This window comes from Mytilus californianus, unplaced genomic scaffold, assembly GCF_021869535.1.
Source record: "Mytilus californianus isolate M0D057914Y unplaced genomic scaffold, xbMytCali1.0.p SCAF_10, whole genome shotgun sequence".
NCBI classification, from domain to species: Eukaryota; Metazoa; Mollusca; class Bivalvia; order Mytilida; family Mytilidae; genus Mytilus; species Mytilus californianus.
The window spans coordinates 45,830,117-45,856,114 of record NW_026262582.1 but is presented as its reverse complement, the minus strand read 5'-3'; the positions used below and the strand labels follow the sequence as shown (position 1 = coordinate 45,856,114).

Below are 25,998 nucleotides of genomic sequence, written 5' to 3'. Positions count from 1 at the left end.
TGACTACATGTACCTACATCAATGATTGACATACTAAGGCTCTCCAACTGACCCCATACATGTAAATAAATTCCAAAACCAACACCTTGCAGCTTAACTCTTAATCTGCACTAAAATACACAGATTAGAAGGAGGGGCAGACTGTATCGTTTAATTTAATTAAACTTCAATCGTAAATCCATGGGATTATAGTTTTTAACAAATTCAGTTAAACTTTGAACATAGTAAAGCTTAATAATTCCACTAACATGGGATAGTGATCTGAACAAAATAGTTTGAAAATTAATTAAGCTTTTGATTCATAGTCATTCGTTGGGTACTAATTGAATTGGATTACATGGGTATTGGGGAACCTAGATTATTCACGTGTTCAACAAAATATAAATTTCTTGAAGGTTTGTAAGCAGAACTTGTCAGTACCGTTGTTTAAATTTGTCGGTACATAGGGCCAAAAATAAAATTAAAATTGTTTGATGTTGCCCTGTGACCTATCCACCTAAAAAGCAGCCTACCCGAAAAAAGTTTATGACACAAATCATTTCAAATTTTTTTTTTTTTCAAGTTTTTTTCGTGCTCTTAAGTGGCATTTTCTTGTCTAAAACATGTAACTTATGTTGTAGGCCAAAAAAAATTTTAAAAAATCCTTACCTACCTACCCAATCCAACAAGAAATGGGTTAGGCAACATCAAACAAAGAATTTGTTAAGGGTGGCCTAGCAAAACATAAATTTCCAAGGATGCTTTTCTGGTGGGACAAATACCAATGTCAAATAAGACAATGACAAACTATCTTAAACTTTAACAATTTTAAACTTGACCATTGAACATGTTCAATAGACAATGTCTATTGTTCAAAGACTAAAAAGAGCGGCAAAGGATACCAAAGGAACATTAAGACAAACAAACAAACATCAGTACACAAAACACAACATAGAAAATAAAGACTGCATGAGTAACAAGAACCTCATAAAAACGTGGGGTGATTTCATATGCTCAGGAAGGGTAAGCAGATCCTGCTCCACTCTAGATTTCTTTAAGTTACTGTTTCATTGACATGTACCCCATATCTCCTTTTATTCATATCTATTGTAGCTATCATCTTGCTATTTCAAAAATGAGGCAGAAACCTCAATGGTTAATTGTTTAAGTTCTGTCCCTGTTGAATGCATACAATTGCTTACATCCACTTCATTTGAACTTTGGTGGATAGTTCGTTTCATTGGCAATCATACCACATCTCCTTATTTTTAAATTCATATATAACATAAACATAAAAACAGTGTTTCCTTTAAAATTCAAATGAAATATGTTTAATTAAATAATGTAATTTTTGCATCCTGTTATTGGAAATAACAGAATCTGGTAAATCTAGTAAATGTTTACCTCTAACATTTGTTTCAAGCATTGATGTTACTTTAACAACTAAAAACAAAAAAAACAACTGTTTGAATTTCATTTAAAGAAACCATACATCAACAATCTTTCAATTTGGCACCTGTGTTATTTATTTTTGTACTTTCTCTTCCACTTTGTTGTTATTTAGATGTCTGGTCATTAGGCAGTTTGAAGTAAAAAAAAAGAATGTATTGTAAATGAGATAGAAAACATTTCTTGACAAGTAGAATAATTACTTGGCACAATTGAATACTGACAGTTCTGATTAACAAGCAGCTCATCTTACTTTGGAAAAACATTCTTTTCAACAAAGTAAATACCCAATCGCAAATTACCTCACAACCTTTGCTCTCCATTGTAAACTGGGATACTAAGTATCACCAAAGTTTTTGAGAAACTCTAAGACAAGCTTTTTTTAGTACTGTAGAAAGGAAAACTTTGAATATAAATAAAAAATAAAAAGATGTGGTATGATTGCCAGTGAGACAATTGTCCATCAGAGACCAAATGACGTAAAAGTTAACGACTATAGGTCACTGTATGGCTTTCAACAATGAGCAAAACCCATACTACAAAGTAAGCTATAAAAGTCCCTGAAATGACAAATGAAGCATGTTACATTAGGCCTGCTTTAAAAAAATGCAATCAGCTGTAAATTTTTAGCATTTACTTTAGGGTGACCGATAAGGCGGCAATGGAAGTGATGGATCCAGGGGGCATAAATGGCATACAGCCCCTTTGATCGCCAATACAAAATATCTCAAGTTTCTCATGATTTGTATGATCTTTAACCATAAAATCTTCAGAATTTTTTATTATTATATATTCCATTTTCTGCAATTACGCCCCCTTTTTAAAAAAATCCTGGATCTGTTCCAATATAGTTGCTTACATCTACATTATCTGGTCTCTGGTCGATAGTTGTCACATTAGCAATCAAAATTAATTATTACCACATCATCTTATTCTTACATAACTCTCGATTCTCATCCGTGGTTGTCTTATGTAATATCGTAATGTTTTCATCAATTTCTGTGAATTTGGTTTTAATAGCAGAACTTTGATATAGTCTCTGCATGTTTAATTCATTTTCAACTTTTCCAGACTAATTTATATATGAAAATAAGGAGATTTGGTATGCGATTGCCAATGAGACAACTATCCACAAGAGACCCCAGGAATTTACTCTAGGTCACCTTATGACCTTCAACAATAATCATCAAAACTGGTGTACATTAAAGTAAGACATGATGTAAAACAATTAAAAGGATCATTGCCTAGGTTCGTTATGCAAAAAATAAACATGGAAAACAGCCACTAACAAAAACTACTGAATTAAAGGCTCCAGATTTGGGACAGACACATGAAGAATGAGGCTGGGTCAAACAATGTTTGTGAAGACCCAACCCTTCCCCTGAACCTGGGACAATGGTGAAACAGCACAGCATAAAAATAAATGTAAAAACCTAAAGTCCCCTTCGACTTCATTGGTTGGGGACTAAAAATCTAAGAAAACTTCAGCGCTTAAGCAATATTGTATTGTATAGAACCCTTTGTGTATTCTGTAATTTATGAGGCTAATTTTCTTTGCTATATTGTTTTGTCCCATTCTTGACATTTCTTTGTATTTTAGAACCCAATTATTCTTTAATATGTATTTTTTGGTCTGATTTTTCACTTTTTTTCCCGCAATAATTTTCTATTCTGTATACACCTACCTAGAACCGCATTTGATGAAACTCAAGTTTTCAAGTGCCCCTTATTTTGATGTTTTGACTACCCTATGCCAGACTAACAGGCAGGTTTAATCCAGTTGGAAGCAATTTTGCAGTAAACAATTTAACAAATATAATTTTTAAAAGTTTGATGTTTTGAGGCTCTTCAGCCAGACTGTAAGGCAGGTACTGTGAGGTTCAAACCAGTTAGAAGCAATTTTCCAGTAAACAATTTAACAAATATAATTCAAAGTGAATTCCTATAATTATAATTACTATGAACCTAATGACTATTTTACAAACAGTGGGAGTCCTCTTTGTTGACTCATCTTCATCAGTATAATAAAACAATTAATTATGCGTAATTATTAACGAGGCATCCTAATTAAAATGCAGCAGGCATTAGAACTGCATGTCATGGTGTGATAGTCCATTTATCTAAAGCCTACATGCCTAACTAATCCTCCCCCTGATTTGAACCATTTCTTAAGTGTCTAGGAAATTTGTCTACGGTCCTGAAATTAAAACAGTGTAAGTTGTTTTTACAGAGGTTCGTTCAGTTCCAGTGTCTGAAAAATTTATAGCCCTCATTGACATGTTCCACCTCAGAGTTCATGTAGAATGTATTGTGTTATTTTTCACAATGCCGATTGATTGATTGATTGGTGTTTAACGCCACTTTCAACACTATTCTGTTATTTCATGGCGGTCAGTTTTTATTGGTGGAGGAAGTCAGAGTGCCCGGAGAGAACCACCGTCCTTCGGTAGGAAAACTGACAAACCTAGTCAATTAAGATTGGAGTTGAGTGCACCTGCCCCTTGCGGGATTTGAACTAACAACTACGGAAAACTGACAAACCTAGTCAATTAAGATTGGAGTTGAGTGCACCTGCCCCTTGCGGGATTTGAACTAACAACCTCAGTGTTGACCGGCTAGTGATACAGTAGCTGGACTTCTTAGACTACTCGGCCACCGAGGTCCCCCAATGCCGATTGAAAGATATTAACAAAGTTAAGGCAATTATAACTCTTAAAAGGACAAGAATATATAAAAGCTTACAAACAAACTTGGTTTAAAACTTATACATGTATTATTTTGGCTTTGTGTGAAGTCAATTCTAGTACTTTCCTTCAATCTGAAAGAGGATAAATTACTACCTGTTGTTTGAATTCTAGGATGAAAGGGTGGGTTACCAGATTCATAAAGACAAGTGATAAAAGACCTGGTTTCTGTTTCTCTCAGCAGTAATAAAACATGTATAACATGCAATCCTAATATTTACAAACAATTTAAGACAGGAAAAGAACAGAATCACTTGTATTTTGGAACCATGAAAGAAAGTCGGTCGGTAAAACCAAAATACAAGGCCACTTAAGAAGCTGCTAAGGGAATAAAAAAAAAAAACAATTTGGCAAGTGATGACTGCATTTCAAAACCTTGAACAATAAAGATACCAAAACAAATGGCAAAAAAACATGAACAAACATTCATAAAAACTAAAGAGAGTAAAAACATGACATTATATGCAGAACAGAATCTGCTTCTTATCTACAATTGATAATGTGTTTACATTCTCTATAAAGCATTGCCCCTCTGATGTCATACAAACAATAATTCATAATAAACGTTAGGGTGAACTGACCAAGTTCTTGGCAACCTTCAGTAAGGTCATTTCTACAGTGAAATCTTATAAATTAAGCTTAATCCACACAATTAAACTTGACCAAGTTCCTTAAGACATTCCATACAGTGAAACCTTGTCGATGGCACACTGAAACATTATTCCTGAGATAAGTAGACTGAGTTCTTTTTTCATGTTATGTATTATACCGTTATACATATTCCAACACAAGTCTTGTATAAAGATGGAACTAAAAGACAGTGCCAACACCCCTCATCTAGAAAAAAAAGTTTGAACTCTTTAACAGCAATTGTTCAAACAGTCATTAAACGAGTTAACCCTGACAAGACACTGACAGTGCCACTACAGATAAACCAATAGATTCTTACCTAATAGCCTTATTTTCTAGTAAAACTTTTCAAATGATAACTTCAGTATTTTCAAGCATGCAATGCAAGTAATAAGATGGAATACTGCATCCCATTGCATTATGCACTTTTGGGAATGAAATATGGCAAAAGCAATAATGTTATCTAAATCCAATATAAATGTAATAAATTTATATACATTTGACTCTTTCCGCTGAGAAGATCCTTATTTGCTGTTGTGAGTAATTTTTAAAACTCACTTCCTGTTAATATGCTTGAGCCTAAAATTTCACACTTTTTCAGAGTTTACCGACATGGAACATGACGAAACAGACATTTTATTGCTCGATAGAAATAGACATTTCTTGTAGGAGGATTTACTGTATGCATAATTAATCAAATACAACAAAAAAGCAAATTTCTGAGATTTTTTCATGTAAAAAAAAGCAGAAGCTGTCAGTTTGTATGAATGTAATCATTACACAAAAACCAGGTAATTATGCCTTTGATAATTAGGCAAGGTGTTATACATTTTGTATTACTGCTGAGGGAAACAGAAACCAGGTCTATTATCATTTGATTTTATAGATCTGGTACCCCACCTTTACATCCTAAAATATATACAACAGGTAACACCTCCATCTGTATCCTGTTCACTTGTGTCCAAATGTTTCATGAGAATCTTTTCACACCTAAATAACACCAGTGTTCAATGTTTTTCCTGTGAAATTTGTAATTAAAGAGTTCATATAATAAATAGAGGTACATGCAGAACAGTTTAGTTTCCAATCGAAGAATTTAAATAGAAGTGATTTTTATGCACCGCTGTAGGCGATGGGGGCATTAAGTGTTACCCTTGACCGTCCGTCCTTCCATCTTTCCATCCGTTTTTTCAAAATTCTTGCAATTATTTGTATAATCATTCAACTTCCTTTCTATTTTAAGCTACCTTTGCCTATAAAATACCTAAAGATTAGATAAATGATTGAATTTAGGACCATTCATTCCCTCACTTTGATTGAATCATGCCAAAAAAAATTCTCTCATTCAAAATAAAGCAATTCTCTTTTTGAACTTTAAAAGTACAAATGACTGAAACAAGATAAAATGTTTCATTACTGTTTTACATTTTTTTTCATTTTTGAAAAAATTAAGAAGAATCGTGAAAAATAAGATTTTTTCTTTCCAAGAGTATAATCCCTAACCCCTGGTGACATATATTACCATCATTTCAAAGGTTTTACAATTTGATATGTACCGATTTTTTTTAGAAATGTCTGCTTCTGCATCAGATTCCAATACACCCATGCTTTACATTGTTCTTGTTAAAATTGCAGTTTTTAAGAGTTTCAATAAAGCAGGCAAAAAAGGATGTCACTTTCAATCTATCCAACTGTAACTTACACTTTTATCAAGATCTATTAAACAAGATTTTGTAAAGGTAGACAATCGCACCTGACATAGATCATGAATATCAAATTCCACATCTCCTCACTGCATCTCCTAACCTCAGGCATAATAACACCTGCTTACACTCATGTGTCTTAATCTTATATCATTTACACGGCAATCTGATAAATTTTGATTTGTTCATATTTTTTAACCCCACATTCATCATTTTTTAATCTGATCCTTTTTATTTTATCACGATTTTTTCGCTCAAAATATTTGAACATTCATTGACATTCATAATTATAACCATTAAAAATCCATTCCTTCATGCCTTTTCTTTCTTTCTTTCTTTCTTTCCTTCATTTATTTTTTCATTTATCTTTGGTAAGGAGACCAAGATTAGGACCTGAGTACAGGGGTAGACCAGGGTTAAATGAGATAAATTAGTCTTAAAACCAGTTTATACTGTTTTCTTAAGGATGTTCGCTCCTCTTGTTTTTGAACTTTTGCCGGATATTCGGAAACCTCTGGTTTTATCCATGAAGTACCATTAAAAAAAATTCCCCTCTAACCCCTACTTTTCTTTTCATAATTTTATTACATATAGTTTAAAAAGCCATATTTGAAAATCCTATAGAATCCTTGTTATTTTTTCATATTTTTTTAAAGAAAAAGGGTTCCAATGTTAAATGTATGAAAAGTCTAGAGAAAATTATTTCCCGCCAAATTTTCAATGGCTAATATCTCAAAAACAAGCACACGGACCCTTCATTTTTTTCTGCATTTTTTGTTCCTTTATTTATAAGCTATCAATTTATAACAGTCATTTAAAAAGCTTGTTATTTTGAAACAGAGTAGCGAACATCCTTAATATAGTGAGTTTCACAAATGCTGTTGGTGTTAAATATAACACCATTTTCAGAACTCTTGGCTATTTCATGGCGGTCAGTTTTTATTGGTAAAGGAAAACAGGGTTTCAGGAGAGAAGAAAGTCCTTCGGCTGGAAAACTGACAATCCTAGTCAATTAAACATTGGAGTTGAGCGCACCGTATATGTGCAGGTTTTGAACTAAATGCGACCTCAGTGTTGACAGGCTAGTGATACAGTAGATGAACTTAAAACTAAGACAACCGGGCCACAAAGGCCCCTCATTGGTGTGTTGCCAAACAGAATTAAAATAACTTGCGTTTTTAATATTTATGAAAATGGTTGACACCACAGTTATTTCTCTAAACACAGGGTCAAAGAGTTATTTCCCTTTAGCCTTTTAATATCTCTATTACTTTCATTTTCTTCTATTATCTATCTATGTTAAATTCCATCAGATCAAAATGTTAATTATATACAATAATTTTAGCTTATTCAGCATAAAATTATAATGGCATCCCCACCTGTATGATAGACATGCTTTAGCAGTTACTTCATCAAATTTCACATCATTGTCGGTCTTGTTCTTCTAATGGAATTCTAAATTTATCTTTATTCTAATTAAATCATAGTTAATGCAGCACCTCCAATTACAATTGCACATGATAAGCAATTAACAGAATGTGGTTAAATAAAACAAAAAAACCACAGTGCGATTATACAATTTTGAGGTATTTTCGCCTCAAATTTGGACTCCGATTATCCCTCTCCTTTTGGTATTCTTTTTCCACTAGATAGGCTGCCCATGGGCGTGTCTTGATTCCCTGACCAAAACTTATGAAATATTAGAAAGCTCCCCTGTATTTATGAATATGAATAAATATAAAAAAAGAAGATGTGGTATGATTGTCAATGAGACAACTCTCCACAAGAGACCAAATGACACAGAAATTAACAACTATAGGTCACCATTCGGCCTTCAACAATGAGCAAAGCCCATACCGCACAGTCAGCTATAAAAGGCCCGAAATGACAATGTAAAACAATTCAAACGAGAAAACTAACGGCCTAATTTATGTACAAAAAATGAACGAAAAACAAATATGTAACACATAAACAAACTACAACCACTGAATTACAGGCTCCTGACTTGGGACAGGCACATACATACAGAATGTGGCGGGGTTAAACATGTTAGCGGGATCCCAACCCTCCGCTAACCTGGGACAGTGGTGTGTGTAACAGTACAACAGGTGGCCAAAGTGTGTGTTTTATCGTCCATTGGTCTTCGATGGATAGTTGTCTCATTGGTATATATGACCATACCACTATTTCTATATGTAATAGAATAGAATGAACCCCTTTGAAAACAAACAAATATTAACAAAGACAATTACTGGCCTGCATCCCTCCACCTAGACAAGTAATTCAACTATGACTTTAAGACAGCTTATCTTTACTCTCTGTCATACAAACAATTCAACATGTGCATACAACAAAAAACACATATATGTGTATATTTGCATTGTAAAGTCTTTGCTTGACTTTGACCTTACCCTGAACAACTTACTTAAGACTTTAAAACAGCAAATCTTTGCTTTCTGTCATACAAACATTTCAACATGTGTTTGACTTGGACCTTACGCTTGACAAGTTACTAAGAGATCTTTCTCTCTTTCATGCAAAAATTTCAACATCTGGTACCACAAAAAACAATTGTAAAGTCCTTCGGGTTTGACCTAGACCCACCCAAGAATTAAACAATGTTGTGCCCTTTGAGCAGTACCATCGACCTTGAAGTGGAATAAGTGATTGACTGATTGATTTTTTAAGTTATAGCCCTGAGGAATGGGTAATTAATTGACTAGGTGTTAAACTACTTAGACCACTCCGCCACCAAGCCCTGTGGAATAAGTGGAAGGTACATCTAGTGATAAGTGCAACTAAATAAACTTGTATGCAAATGTTTTTTTTTTCAAAAAGCCGACTTTTCAGCATTAAATTATAATAGTTTCTACACCTGCTAGTATAGACATGCAAACATGCTCCGACAATTACATCATCTTTCAAACATTTCACTTTTTAACGATCCATTGCAATTTGAAATCTGTAATTTTAATTATTACGATTCTAATATTGATAGTTTCTATCACCATTAAATTAGTGCTAAAACATATATGATATAATCATAAACTTTAATGGAATGTACCGAAACATGGACTGGATCCATGAACTGGCTTGTATATAATCTATTAGTGGGAAAACCAGAATATATGCATAAGTGCTATTTACCTCTTGAAATCAATTTACAGTTAAGATACACTATGATTCATGAATAATGTATTTTTAAAAATGTTTAAGCAGGCTTGCATCCTATCAAGTCTTTGTTATATTTTACATATGAAAGTAGTGGTGCACTTTGGAGCAAAAAACTATACTAAATAATCCTAGACCTTTCATTTTTCATTTATAACGCATTATGCATAGACATGTGGCAACTGCTGACTGTATAATAGAAAAACAAAGGATATGGGGTATCAATCCATGAAGCAGAATCAGTACATAAACAGCAAAATACACACAATAAGCAAAGGAACAGCTCTTTTACTGCTGCTCTTCATCTCAAAGTTTGATTCTAAAAGTACTCTGCTCATTGGAAGGTGCATTTGACTCGATAACCAATTTTCTGCTAAAGGTATATGGTACCATACTGGAACTCCAGCTTCAAAAACTGTCCTCCATGATAAAGCTAATTGTGCTGAAAGAGGCATTAAACACCAGCAATCAATCAATCAATCAATCAATTAATCAATCAAAATTAGATTTGACCATAAGAGTGTCATCTGGGACTGAAATTAGAATATCAATTTTGTGTGATTCTAATTAAAACTTTCAGGAGCATATCTCCCCCTCCCTTCCTTTTTTGCCCCCCCCCCCCCCCCCCCCATTATTTGTCAAGGTAAACCTCAGTGATTTACAACCATAGTTTTAGTACAATTACATAATCAATGGACTGTAAATTTACAATCACAATTTTGAAGTCATTATGCTCTGTACCTACCATACAAAATGTCACAGTGACAAACACTTATGGAAATTAATATAGAACTTGACTTACATAATTTAAGACCTTCATTTCAAATATCAAAATCTAGATAAGAAAAACTTGAGAAGTTACAAAGAGAACACCAAAAAAAATGAAGCAATATAATCCTAAAGTACAATTTTCAGACAATATATTTTGTTACACAAACATAAATATAATTCCGTCTTAAGAAAACATTGAACTTGATCGCCAGACGGAGATTTATTTTCAAGTGTCATAAATCACCTTATGTCCTATGATTTCATAGTGATCTTTAAAAGTCTATTAACACTCACAAATCTAAAACTATCTTAACGTCAAATCTCAAAATTCACGCTAATTGTCTTACGGAAATTAATTTTTATGAAAAGTCATATTTTTACCTTCTGATACATGAAACATAAGGGTATTATAATTTACAGATGAAAATAGTTGATAGGATTGTCTGTCGTAACTCTCCGTGAACATAATGCCCACCCCTACGTGATCATAAATTTTTTGACGATCGTTGATAAGACAGTTTAGTGACAGGCAAACACTTGTATATATATTTTTCCCAGGTTTATCATCATGGGACAAGCTTAATCTTGGCATCAATTTTGAGGCTTTTGATCTTTTTTTTTTACTTCGTCTTAAATTTGAAAAAGGCAAATATATAACTGCACACTATCATTAACTTTTTTTTATTTTAAAATTTTAATCATCGTCCATCTGAGTCATTCAAATATTAAATTGATTGTATCTGTGTTTTTCTCTCTTATTCTGTGTCACTATAGAGTCTAAAATTATGAAAAACCTGTAATCTAAATTAAAGATGATAATAAAGTCTTGTTGAGAGTTATTATTATTAATATTTATTAGTAACTGTCAATCAGTTTGTTTAATAGAAATCTAATACAACTATTGTTTGTACCGTACAGTTTGATTGGATAACGTCACATTTTAGGAGGCATCAATTACACAACTGATGGTCTGAAATATTGCCATAAGTGCAGAAGTTGTGTGACTGATTTTAAAATGTATGATTAAGCGATTTTCTCTCAATTGCATTAGAATGGAGAGAATAGTATTGTATTTGAAGATTAAAGGCATCAATTTTTTATGAGATGGCCCCAAATATTCTTTTTCTGGCTCATTCACTAACCATTGCCCATAAAGCTCAGTTTGTGACCAAACAAATTGCCTATGATGCCACCAAATCATCATATACAATACTGGTATCTCCAAAACTGATTGTCTATGACTTTTCTCATATTTGTGTCAATGTCCCTAAAATTGAGATATTAATTAAAGGTCTTAGTAATCAGGTTAAATAAGAGTTAAAGTGTATAGTAATTTTATATATGTTCGACCTGCTAGTCAAATGTGTTTTGTTAAAATATACTTTTTCACTATTTTTGGTCTTTTGGAAAATGTTGTTTGTGCTGTATTTAGACCACTCTACCAAGAAATTTGTTTTGCATGCACACATATAAAATTGCGGTTTTTATCCAACGCAATCATAGGTTTGAACGTTGTTTTCAATTTAGACTTGTATATATATATATATATATATATTTTTGTTGATAAATTCAGCCATGTTAAGCCATTTTGTTTGCAGTCATGTTTTTAGTTTATTTTTAGAGAATTCAGTATTCGTTGTGGTACACAGGTTATTACATCAAGTAAACATGCTGAAAATTGACTGATCATAACTGAGAGAGGCTGGAAACAGAACTTTATTTGTTCAGCCTTATGTACAATGTATATTTTTGCAAAAAATATTCTTGCCCTTCGTGACTAATATAATAATTTGTAATTCTTGAGACGAAGAGGCAGTTAGCATTCTTTTCTCTAGTTAACAACTTGATGACTAATGTCCTTCATCTTATTTCTTATTCGCCCATACTCCCAGTTTTTACAGTCTATTCAAGATGACTTACTTTTAAGATATGTTGTGTCTGTGTCTCAAGTTGATGCATAGATAAATGGACGAACAAACAAACACAATGAATGCTATACACCCTTTCCCTCTTAACAAAATGTTTTCTAAGCAAGGGGAATAACGCTTAAACCACTCAAATAAATACCAAGAGCGGATCCAGGGGCCAAGGGTACCTGTCCGCCACCCCCCCCCCCCCCCACTCCCCCCCAACCCCCAACCCCCATAGTGTCCTAAATTTTAATTTTTTTAATACTTTTCTGACTTATGACTCCCCCTTTTTTTAAAGTCCTAATTAGGTCACTGAATACATTGTAAAACACCTGGAACTGGTAAAATTTTAACGGAAAACAGGTTTTAAGGTCACTAAATGGACAAATTAATAAAAAAAAACATATGCTGGCAAATATTAACAGCTATAAAGAACAATTATACCGATGACATCAAAGCATAGTTCTAATGTGAAGTGAGTTCAAATTTCTGTCATCTGCAGGAAGTTTGGTTTTTCCGTAAATTTCTGATTAACTCTTCAGTGACACTCCAGCATTACATATGAACTAGTGTTAAGGTGACACAGTTCAAGTAGGTGTTACTTGATCAAAAGGTGCTCAATGAAAGTGCTGAATTAATCTGTGTATAAATGTCGCGACAGTTCAAGATGACCGAATTGCTGCTTACTGTAAAGTTGTCATAATAAAAACATTTCAATATATTCTTCTATAAAATTTCATATTAAATAAAGTCTTATTGTTTTTCCTTTGCTTTTTGTGTTTTTTTTTTTTTTTTTTTTTTTTGCTGTGCATGAACTGATTTTGTGTCATGGATGGATACCCCATATCCTTTGTTTTTCTATTATAGTTATTTACATATTCATATAAATACCAGACACCATTTTAAATTTTTTTTAGTAATATTAAAGGAGTATTTTTTCTGTTCTAAGTTCCAACCTTTGTGCTATTATTATTTGTGATTTTTAATATTGTTACGTTACAAAGATGACATCAATATATTAGAGGTAAAATAAATTACTTAATAAGTATATTAAATACTTTTATTTCAGACATTTAATATGATGGTTTAATTATTGCAAATAATAAGCCACAACGAAGCATTTTTAAATTACAGTAACAAATTAGTCAGGAGGAATTCATTATGTTTTTGAAGGTATGTATAAATATGCAGATAGAAAACTGTGATCAATCTTGCTTTACAAAATGAATACCGTCATTCATCCTAAAACAAGGTTTAATAATTTGAAAATATCTACGATAGCTCTGACACTACCAAAATATAAGTTGGAAATGAGAGTTTTAACTTCAAATCTAACGTAAATTTCAAATTTAAGTATGCAAATCATTATCTTTACAAATAGTAATAAATTAATTATCAAAGTAAAATCAAATTCTTGGATCTAAGTCCTGAGCTTCCCCAACTTAAAAAGAGACAATATTCAAATAAAACAGTGGATGAATCAGAATGGGATGCATGTACATAAATTAACACACAAACACCCAAACACCCAGGCATTATAAACAATAACTGTTTATATCCCAATTAATGTCTGAACTTCCTGTACAAAAGTTGCAGGTTGCATAATTATAGTGCCATGTTCTGTTTAAATCAACAAAATGCTATTTCTGGTGTTACTGTTCAAGTCTGCCAACACACCTTTTCTTGCTTTATTATCTTTCACAATTGTTACGAAAAAATGAGCTTCAAATTGCTGTCTGTTACTATTGGTAAAGATAAAACAGAAAGTCCATTTACACCTTGAGAAACCTTTCATATCATTTGTGCATTTTGAGAATCTCCCTATGCTAATTGCCTAGAACACTGACATTTGTATCTCAGGTATGCTTTGTGAAAGGTGTAATAAGTAAAAGAAATTGAATGGTTTATGTGTCTTATGATAATGAATCCTAGAGTGCAGTTAAGGTCGAGTCATAGTGTAATTATTTTATTACTTAAACCACTGAGATGGCTACTGGATACTGACTCATCTTTGTATTTTATGATTGCTACTGTCCTGAATCACTATTGGGTGGTCAGCAGAAACTTTTATCTCGTGATTGAGATCAACACAACACTCAAAAGTGTGGCTACTTCATAATAGTTTTATAGATACTTCATAATTGTTTTATTATTTGAAGTAAATTCTAAGGTAATTGCTTGGTATTTGTCTGTTTTCACAAAAATGTTTGGCTAATGTTAAGTGCAATTTTTCCAAAAGGAATTTGTGAGGCAGTTCTAACAACTCAACAACCTCCAGAAATCGTGTATTGACACTAGCTAAACGGACAATTTAAATAAGCTTAACTTTAACTACCTTCAGGTATATTGAAGTTTTTTGCTGTGGTACTTGTAGGTTGGTATTGCAAGCCTCTGGTTGGTATAGTTTTATAGAAACCAGAATGGTTTTCAAGCGTTTTTCGTTGGAAAATTGGCTGTGATCTTTCTTCCAGGTCAGTATTTTGGTCTCCAACACACAGTCCATTTGGGGGAAAATTGTCACAGTTAAAGGCTGCTGGCCAATTAAATCCTTCTTTGTCCATTAAAATTTTACATCCATTTTGTGCTTTCTCACACAAAGAACGACATGGCTGAATAGCTTCTTGCAAAACCGTGCAAACTGGAACATACATCGAACACACAAAAAGTCTCAAATGTGGACTACATTTTGCATCCAGAAAGGGAGAGAACTGCTTAATCTTTGAACCAGCTACGACTTGTGACTGATGGCTGAGTAAATTTGGCATTATCGTCTCATTATATGGGACATCTTTACACAAAGGTATTACTATTGGTTCACATCTATTGTGCTGCTGAGCATTGATGTTCATCTTATAAGTTGTGACAAAGACAACAAGAACTGTCCAAAAATGGAACGCTGTAAGTTTAGACAGCATCATCTCTCCAGTTATATATGTTAGGTCAATCCACTCGCATTAGCGATTGATCACTCCCTCTTGTTGATTAAAATAATTAACATAGCATTGAAAAATACCATTGAAAACACTTTATTTGGTTAAAGATTATAATTCTAACCATGTGATCTTAGGGTAAACTGAAAACACACAGATTTTTTATACATGTGAAATTAAATTAAAACTCAAAACTGCATCCTTACCTTAAGGACAATACTGTGGATTCTGTTATTTTCACGGGTGCCAATTTTTGTTAACTGAGGAAAAATTCTACTTACGTGAATACTAGATTTCATGGTTTTACTAAAGTCAGCATAAATTAGCCTATTGAAAATTTAAACTTTGTTCAACGCTTAAATTTATGGTTCACCCATATCCACAAAATCCACAAATACTGGTACCATAAGAAATGAAAAAAATCCACAGTACATATAAAGTATAATCACAGATCTATAATCAGATAATGAATTTCAATGGTATTTTTAAATGCAGTATACAATGTTCACACAATATTTAGGGTTCAGCTGTAACAAATTACAAATTCAAAATTATTCTTTGTCTCCACTATCCAATTAAAAAATCTCCATACATGTATGTTGTCAATCTAGTATGCTTACTCCTAGTCTAATATCCAAGTGTGACCTCTTCAAGGAATGTTAAATCAGACAGAAAATATTTTGCCAGCACTTCATTTATGTTTATATTTGTAACATATTAATGATAGTTATATCTATTTTTGAAGTGTAATAGGTTGATCAAAAGAGCCTTTTAAGCTATGCCCTTAACAATTAAAATCTTTTCTTTAGGAAATAAGCTGTTGTACCACTGCAGTTAATTATAAGGAATGCGAACCATTATCAAAAACTGAAATCAAATAATTATACAGTATTTTTTTGTTTAAAATCAAACGAATTTTGGCCATATGTGAATGTATTTTTAGGTTACTTTATTATTTATTGTCATTTACACTATTTGGGGTCTTTGAGAAATAAGTTTCAAATTTGGACAAATGTAATGTTCTCTGCAGGTACAAAAAAACATTAAAACTTTTAAAAATCCTACAAATAATTTTCAGACAAATAGCTTGTACCCATATTTTCCAATTTAAGTTTCTGTCATGTCATTTTCTTCTCATAGAACATCCAGGGCCCTCGGTCATAAAACTTTACTCAGTACTCGGAGTACAAAATTTGTGCTCGAAACACCAAATCCAGTATTTTGATTGATTGATTTCTGAGTCTGCATATGGTTATCGTGCTCGAAAGTTTTATGACCGCAAGGCCAGGTCTTTTCAAACAGTCATATTGTCAGTTATTGTCCCGACACATTCAGTTTTAACCATGATTGGTCACTATATTAATTCCCTGTTACACATAGGACTTCAAATGATTACCTTTTGAAGCATGTCTATGCCATTCAAAATGTCATGGAGAAGGGAGATAACTTTTCAAAATGTCATAGAGAAGGGAGATAACTTCTCAAAATGGCAAACAACTTATATTAGATGATCAAGGGAAGTTAATCAATTGACAAAGAAGGTAACATCTCAGGGGAAGTAACTCTTGGATGACTGAGGAAGTATCATTTGAAGAAGGTTACAACTCAGGGGAAGTAATTCTTGGATGAACAGAGGACATAAAAGGTAACAACTCAGGGAGAGTAATTCTTGGCTAATCAGAGGGAAATAGGTAAAAACCCCAGGGAAGTAATTTGTGGTTCACTGCCCTAAGCTTTTGTTACAGAAGAACTATTTTTGACCGCAACTCATCTCAATTAAAGTATGCTGTACTTAGTTTTTTGAAAGGCTTTTTATAAGTTGCATAATTTTTATGATATTAAATCAGTCACTGATCCATATTTTAACCAGACATATGAAAATATAATATTCAATAACAGTGTCAAATAGACTATTTAATAAAATCTTATCTTTGTTACTTTCATTTTTTTTGCTGGTGCAGAATTAAATCTTCAAGTAGTTTGCACTGGTCCAACAATAAAACAGATCTGGCATAATGCCAATGTACACACACACCCAGACTTAACATAATTTATGCAAATTAGATAACATCAGTGTCTATTATGTAATAGTACCTTTTTACAGTGGGGATATTAACTAAAGAATTTCAAAATTGGTGAAGTCCTCCTGTGACATTATGCTGAATTCATAATCTAAAAAAGGTCTGGCAAAAGAAATCTGCGGGTGAGGATGCTGTATCATGATCAAACATATTTGTAACAAGTGACAAAACTTTCTTCAGTGGTCCAATAAGGTTGGTGCATAGGTCCAATATAAAGATGCATCCCCATTAAAGAATACAAATTTTACTTGATTACTTGAACACTTATATTTACAGTTCAAAGGTATCTTTAGTGGGTCTCAATGGGGTCTAAGCGTGAAGCAGTATTGGCTGATTTTTTGTAAGCGTGACATGTGAAAGTCAAATTATTGTGTGTGAAAACGGGAAACATTTAAGTCGGGTGGGACACGTGAAATTACAAGCATTAGTATTACAATGATAAACGGGATACGGGATCAGACTATCCCCCCCCCCTCTTTACCATTGAAATCCTCGAAAAATTAGTATCAGATTAAAGCGAATCCAAGGTAATTTCATTCAATATTCAATAGTGAAGTCCTTCATAATTAGTTGTACAATGCAGATGCAGTTATAACAACTTTTTCAAGTCATGATCTGAACTCCCTCAGGCCAAGTTGACTTTAGATGAATATGGCTATTATTTTTAGGTCATTTAGGGTCATATAACTCTTCCCCTGTTTTAGGATCTTACAAATCCTTTGCATTCAAATATTTGGCTTCCAGATGAAATCGTAACTCCAGAAAAGCGCTTACAGACACAATATAAATGTATAAAGTGTAATTTTCATTTCTAAAAAAAGTCCTGACAACTGAAAATGTATACCCCACCCATGGAGAACCTCACATAAGCCCTTGACATGGGATACAGATACATGTATTATTCATGTTACTTTTAAAATGTCAAACACTAACTACATTGATATTTGTATTTTATTCAAAACTTATTTTAAATGATATAACACATCCAATTCTAAACCTCTAACTTGTGTAATCATTTTTTTTCTTTCCTCATGTTTAAACACTGAAGGAAGTCTTTTAACAAATCTATCTACTTGAAATTAAGACTTATAAATTATGAGTACCATAGTATTTGCTGCCAAGAAGGTTTGAAAAACTTAAATGAAACAAAAAGTTTTTTTTTATTTCCAATTGTTATCTATTACTGTAAATTCAGAAATTATTGCATGCATTTATTATTGCGATTGTTAAAAAATGGTCATAAATGTGAGTTTAATTATTGCGATTTCAGGAAAATCTGCATACAGATATATGTTTCAGATATCAAAATGCGAGTTCTTATTATTCCGATACTCACCCAGTCACATTTATTCGCATTAATAAAAACCTCGCAATAATTTCTTAATTTACAGTTATTCAAGCCTGATCTTAAATTTTACATATATATACACATCCATAAGCTACTGTAAGCTTATTTGATCTTTTGGTTTTCCTTATAAATGAAGAAAAACAAAAAATTGGTAAGATTGCCAATAAGACAACCATCCACCAGAGACCAAATGACATAGACGTTAGCATGTTTTTACACTGCAGGAAACTCAAAATAATCACTAAGCTGAACAAGAGTTAAATAAGAAAAACCAAAAATTAAATATCCCCACAATGTTTACCCGATATCATGCTGTTTGATTATGTCCCCCTTTTTATTTGTATTTTTTTTTCGAATACAAAATTTTGTTTTGAATCCAGCATTGCATATATTGTTTTAGCACTAAAGTCCTGAATTAAAAACCTGAATTGCTCAAAATCCCTTCCAATCTGGTTTTAATCCTAAAAATTAAGTTTCTTTCAATGATTATGAGATGGGAAAGCAAACACTTTATGTAACATCTACTTATGATTTAAAGTTATTTAATTTGCCTGAGTGACAGAGTCAACGAGGAATCCATCTTTAACTGCAGAGCTCTTGTATCCATCCCTTTTGAAATCAGCTTAAATAAGTTTGAAATTATTTCCTCTGATGCATTCTCCCAGACAGACACATCGGACAATTAAACAACTTCAATTCTGTTCCTCCATTATGGCAGATCCAAAAGGGGTGTTCTTGGGGTTGGAACCCCCCTTTTTTCATTTTTGTTTTAAAATTATGTGAATGTATAATGGTGTTCCAAGGTTGGAACCCGCCTTTTCAAAATGGCTGGAACTGTGCCTGTCCACTATAAACCTCCAACTTGAAAAAATGTACCCCCTATTTTAAGCCTCTTTAAAACATATGCAACAGTCATATAAATTAAAGATTTATTTCATTTCTGATTGTTTTGAATTTCAATGATTTTAGTTTTATCAGTAAAACATCATGTTTCTTGACAAGTGCTATCTTTGCCCCCCCTCCCCTCTGTATCTATATGGAATCAACGGTTATCTCACGTGCTGACAGCTTTATCAGAGTTTTGTAACTGCTAGACAGAAAAATTTCAATTATGCTATACTTAAAACAAATATAAAGCCATTTCATGTAGACATAACAGATTCAAGAAATTCCAGGTGTATCATTTTTTAAAAGTTTCTTTTGATGTGTAATCCGCATAGCTCTTGCACTTCTAAAACTGCAAATTATTTTTATGTCAATTCTCAGCACAGTGCTTCTCTAGTTCTTCTGAGAAAACAAAGGGAGTTAAATCTGTCTGCACTGTGTGAGGAAAATTGCGCATTACCAGAATTACGCACCAACATGGGCATAATTTGTTTTTCTCTGCATGACAACACTTTAAATAACAAGATCTGTTCAAGATTAAATATCTCTGACAAATGTTAAGATAAACTAAAATACATAACACTTATGTTTCATATTCCTATCATTTTATGTGTTTTAACTTAAGTTGTAGGTTCAGAACTTCCATTTAAATGGTGGTGATCCTAAGAAGGAGCATTCATACAGTAACACGTACATATATACATTTAAGGAATTCGAAAATCTTAAGTGCTAGTGATCTCTGAAGCTTCGAAAGGGTCGAGTCAATCAAGTTACGATGACTTTTTTGGAAATATGAAGTGCAAGTGACCTGAGGGGACATAAGCTTAAAGCAATTGCTGCTCTTCATATAATCCTTGCAACACTGACACATTTCAGAACATAGTGTAAGCACATCCCTTGAACAATATTTATATTAGCCTGAAATTGATAAAACTTAAAAAACACAGAATTTATTAAAGGAGATCCTACACAATCCAACCCTTTCCCGTATGCAAACTCTTTTTTTTCTTTTAGATCATTTGCAATCATACCACATCTCCTTATTTTTTTTATTTCTGTAACATTTGAGCAAATAAAACTTACAGCCATGTATGAAATATAGGTTGCACTTTGTAAATACAGCTGTTTCTCAAACCACGCCTCTTTTGGGGAGATATAGAATATTCATAGATAATTAATTTTGTTTACATACTGGTTCCCAGTTATGATCTCTATGTTTCATCTCATAGAGACATAACTTGGGAATGTTACCAGTAAATATACATATGCATATTGTTTATATTGAAATCTGTGGTAATCCTACAGTCAAGGTAGGGATAGTTAAGAAATTTAGTGTTAGTTTAAACTCTTAGAAGTTCGGGGCATATAAACGTTGAAAATATGCTGCATGGCCCTATATTTTGACCTTTGAAAAAAATTGTAGTGCATATGATCTTTCCATTCTAGGATATGATTTTTCAAAACTTCATAGTAAAAGTGGTACGGTGTTAGCCGTAAAAGGAGTTCCTATGGGAAATTGCATTGTCAATATTTACAGAAATACAACCTATAATGAACATTCCTTGATTCAAACCCCAATACAATACATCAGTCTGGACTGTTCAGCCAATTAAATAGTCTGATGCCCCAGATTAGTAAAATTTTAATGGCCTAGTAAATGTTTGTAAAATTTTGTTTATACACATAAGGAAAATGTCTAAATATTGGTCCTCAGACAAGTAGTTGGAAAAGATTTTGGAGCAGACTGATACATAAATATCTTATTCAAATTATCAGTTTAAAAATAAGGAGATGTGGTTACAATGATTGCCAAGGAGAATCATTGCTCAGTAGCAAGATTTTCTAATTTGCCCTTGAATGCTTTAGATAACAATGTATATATATGCATGTGCAAAATATATTATATATGACCTTTTGGTAAATGCTCAGGAACTAAGCCTTAACTAAGGTCTCAATCAGGGCTGAACAAAGTTAAAATGGCCCCCCCTTTTTTTTTTTAAATATCACCACTTCAACTCTTCATTTATTTTAAGCATTGTTATCTTTTGCCTTTAAGAAAATTAAGATTTTATTAAAGACAACTAAATGTATGTTATTTATTGGAAAAGTTGCCAACAAAAAAACAATCAACGCCCAAACATTCAATTAAAATTCACATTTTGTAATGTTTGATGATAGTATCATTTGGGTATAAAGCTCTGCTTTTTCCATTAACTTGGATTTTTGAATAACAAAAATGTCAACCAAGTGCAGACTGACAGAATAACCAATTTTTGAAACAAAAACAAAATCTTAAAAAAAAAACCAAAAGTATTTCTAATTATGTAATATCTTTGCAAGAACAGCATTCATTTCTAAATTAATTTTGTCCACTTTTTTTTACCAATTTTTAAAATTGTAATATTTGTACAAATTACAAAACTTAATCTACATCTATATTTTAGCCTACACCTATTGACCTAACTACGACTTCTTACAAAAAGTATACTAGCCTCAGATCTATATCTGCTGGAAGTTAATAAAGCCAAAAACAAGGGAGACAATTCTTAATTAATTTAATCACATATAATGGGAGATAACTCTCTTTTAGCTGCTGTGATAATAATAAATGTAGCCATATCTCTAGTTGATTCACATTAATTTAAAGGCCAAGCAAGGAATAAATTGTGTGACCTGGTTGCATTCCTACCCAGTGGACTGAAGATACTGTGTTAATTACTAGTTGATCAATGATGTGGAATATACATCTGAAATTAAAACAGCGACCCGACAGCAACCCAACAAAAACAGTTCAGTTTATCATTTTTTCTATCTGAAATTGCCAATTTCAATCACTTGATGAACCTCAAAAATCCTTTGACCAAAAGAGGTAACAAAATAGAGTTACAAATTTACAGCATAACTTTCATAGGTCCTTTTTTGTGATAACTAGCTCTTTTCTATTCTTATGCATCCTTAACTAAAATAAGCTTTTAAATATTCTGCTTTGAACTTTCCTGACGAAGGTAAATCCAGAATAGCGCTTTGAACGAATGAAATTATAAAGAATTGTTATCATTTTTCATATCAATTTTTTTTAAGGGCAGTAGACAATGTAACAAGCAAGGTCAAGAAACATAATACCGCTCTCCACTTGTAAGGAATTAAAAATAATTAATAAGTGGAAAATACTTTGAGGAATTATTAATGTTCCACCCATACTTATATAACATACATATTCTTTTTTGATTCAGACCCTTAGTCATAACAATTAACCAAAAACAAAAACTTATACATATGTTCCGCTCTTTCTATTTCAGTATTTTCTTTTTCATTTTACACAAATAATGTGAAATTGTTTTTATCTACCCATGTTTTTAGTGTTTTCTCATCTTCAAAAAATTTTGTATTAGATACACCCACGAGGGTGTTAGCAGTGTTAGCTCATAATTGGGAGTAAATCATTTACACAATCATATGACAGTATAAAAAATAATAGCTTTCAACAATTTAGGAGAGGGGGGGGTCTTTCAGCAATTTAACCTTATTTCATGGTTAAGGCAAGATCAATGCAGGTTGATGGCATCATGGTGTAAATTTAGAAATAATTGACAACACTGGGGTGTAAGTCTTCATTATTTTGCTTTGGTATTCAAACTTTACATGCCATGATGTGGGAGGGCTTACTTTTTCTGCCCACTTTCATTAAAATCAAAACTTTTTCTCATAAATCTTCTAATCTTTCACAAATATTTGGTAATATTCTCACTCCCTCTGACATACATGAAAAACTCAGACAGTTTACTGATCTGCCCAAATAAATGATAATTTATGGTTATTATCATCTTTTTTTTAGTTAAAAAATTCAATAACTTTCTTTTTAATAAAAATTTCCAATTTCCAAGTAGATACATGTAATCCCTAACTGAATTTCAAATTGATCTTGATCTGCCCAAATAAATGATTAAAATCATTGTTTTAATTTCATTCATTTCCTAGAATATTTTTTTTGTATGAAGTTTTGTTTTTTGCATGTTCAAAAATCTTTAACTTGCTAATTATATATATATATAATAAGTTCAATTTTCAGTCCTCCTCAGAACATGCATGAAATATTTGCCACTGGAGTTAAGCAACCAACAATCAATCAATCAATTTTCAGGGAAGGTAACTCTTCATAAATCTCAAAAATCTATTCTAGGAAGAATAGTTCAAGATATTTGACAGACTTCAAGTTATTTGATAGGTGAAACATTAAATCCATCAAGAGTAAACAAAATATACTGATGTTTATTACATGCAATTTTAATAAATTTGTAGACTGGGGGGAAGGGGTTCTAGGGATGCATTGGCACCGCCATTTAAAACCAGTTAAAGCACAAAATACATTTAAATTCATTTATCTTCATTATATTTGCACTCATACAAAAAAACTTTGGCTATGGGCCCGACATCATATTCTTTTATTGTGTCAGTATCTATTTCCAAATCACTGACCTTTTTATGCTAATTTAACCTGTCATTTTATTTTTGATACAAGTCATGACACTTCACACCTAATTGCTCTCCACCCCCTGTGGTCACAAACTGACCATCAAATGACAACCATAAACTGACCAGTACAATATATATTTCATTTGTCAAATCTAATTAACATCTAGCATAACAAGATGAACACACCAGATTATTTCTATCTTAAAAATCTACATTAAACATAACTATGTGATGCTTGATCTTTTACCTTTCACTTTTTCCTAAAGATGTAAAACAGAGTTCTTGCATCAGCAAATCTCATGCACATTGTCTGATTTGTTGATCTTATGCTTCAAAAGGTTAGGAGTTTCAAAAAAATTAATTAGTGGAGGATGTGTGGGGATGGGTTGTTAGACTTTGTATATCAAAGACCCTTTAAAAAGCTACTACTATTAATTGCCTTCATTGCCAAATCAGCAGTAATATTAGAAATCCCCTTATAAATGCAATTAAAATCCATTATTCTAATTTTAACCAGTTTGACTCAAACTCTAAACTTAAAAACTATTTTAGATCCCAATAAAGATATTTTGTCTAGTATTGTGGGCTATATCATGGAGTTGCGAAAATAAGGTCCACATTGGTCAATTATCTAAATACTTATATTATTAATATTAATTTGACTTATTTAGAACTTTTTCATGTATTGTATGTTTCTTGTGTACATGTCTATTATGTTTATATTTTGACCTGTCAGGGTTTTACTTTTTGCTATAAAATTATATATACTCATGAGGTGTTTTAATGACATTGAGGACATTAAGCAACCAACAATCAATCAATAATGACATTGACAATGCAGCAGAGGATGACTGGTGAGAGATAAAAATCTACAGTTTACTAAATTATTGTATTAAATAAGGAATACTGTATAGCTTACATACATGTATCATGATTCTCTGTTATTGGACCCTAAGTATGAAGAAGAGCCTTACAATTTGATGGACTTTTAGAGATAAATCAATGGTAAAAAGTTGAAGAAGATAACAGAAGATTGTCCCCTTGTACTAGAACCATGCTAACTGCCTAATTTCAAGACTAATAAGGGTTATGCCGTACACAATAAGTCATATAAATAAATTAAGAAATGCATTTTTCTAAATGCTTTTTACCTGGCTATGAGCCAATCAAATTCCACAGTAATGCAATATACTGTTTAAATACTGCATATTTAAACTGTAATAAAACAAGTGCAGTATTATCCTGCAATGTGATTGTTTTATCTGCAAATAAACAATATCTACCTCAGCCTTTGGCCTCTGCCAATATTGCTTACTTTACTGTTTTTAAATAACACAGATAGGTTTAACTTTGCCAATAAATATACCACCATAATACCCTCAAACAAAATCCTTAGATAAGGCATATAGTCCCTGAGCACTAATACCAAAAGGTCATGATATATTTTGCACATGCATACAAATACCTTTATCTGAAGTAAACAGGGGCAAATCAGAAAATGTTGCAACTGGGCAATGATTCACTGTTTGAAATTGCTTTATCTTTATCAGAATTTCTAGGGAGGGGAGGGGGGCATTGTCATTGAATGTTATATTTTAAAAGTAACTGACCACCTCAGTGGTCATGTATTAGGTAGTGGCTCACCTTGAGTGTGAGAGGTCTTATGTATTGATAATCCCTGGGTTGATCAAACCAGAAGACTTTCAAGTTTGCATTTACTGTTTCTGCCAAGCATGATTATGTGGCATTTAGGGATAAGGAGCAAATAATAAGGTTGGCTTTGAGTCAAAATTAAGTGTCAAAGTAAGGACTGATTGTCTTTCTAAAAACTGTCAGCTTGTTAGATAGCATGTTCAACATATGAATCAGTGTATGACTACTACTCACTCTGCACAGTATCATAATTCATTAACATGTTATTGTC

The 25,998-nt window shown here is 32.4% G+C and overlaps 1 protein-coding gene across 7 annotated transcripts in view; it reads right to left on the bottom strand.

The window, feature by feature from the left end:
- The window catches only part of LOC127718223 (collagen alpha-2(I) chain-like), a 149,912-nt gene that overhangs the window by 107,306 nt on the left and 16,608 nt on the right, over positions 1 to 25,998 (bottom strand). For 5 of the 7 annotated variants that reach the window (XM_052224198.1, XM_052224200.1, XM_052224199.1 and 2 more), the window contains exon 1: positions 14,693 to 15,331. The exons of the other annotated variants lie outside the window; for them this stretch is intronic. In XM_052224198.1, the coding sequence (XP_052080158.1) occupies positions 14,693 to 15,275 (583 nt within the window). In that variant the 5' untranslated portion in view covers positions 15,276 to 15,331. Of the gene's footprint in view, positions 1 to 14,692; positions 15,332 to 25,998 lie in introns of those variants that run through there. 7 annotated transcript variants of the gene reach the window in all.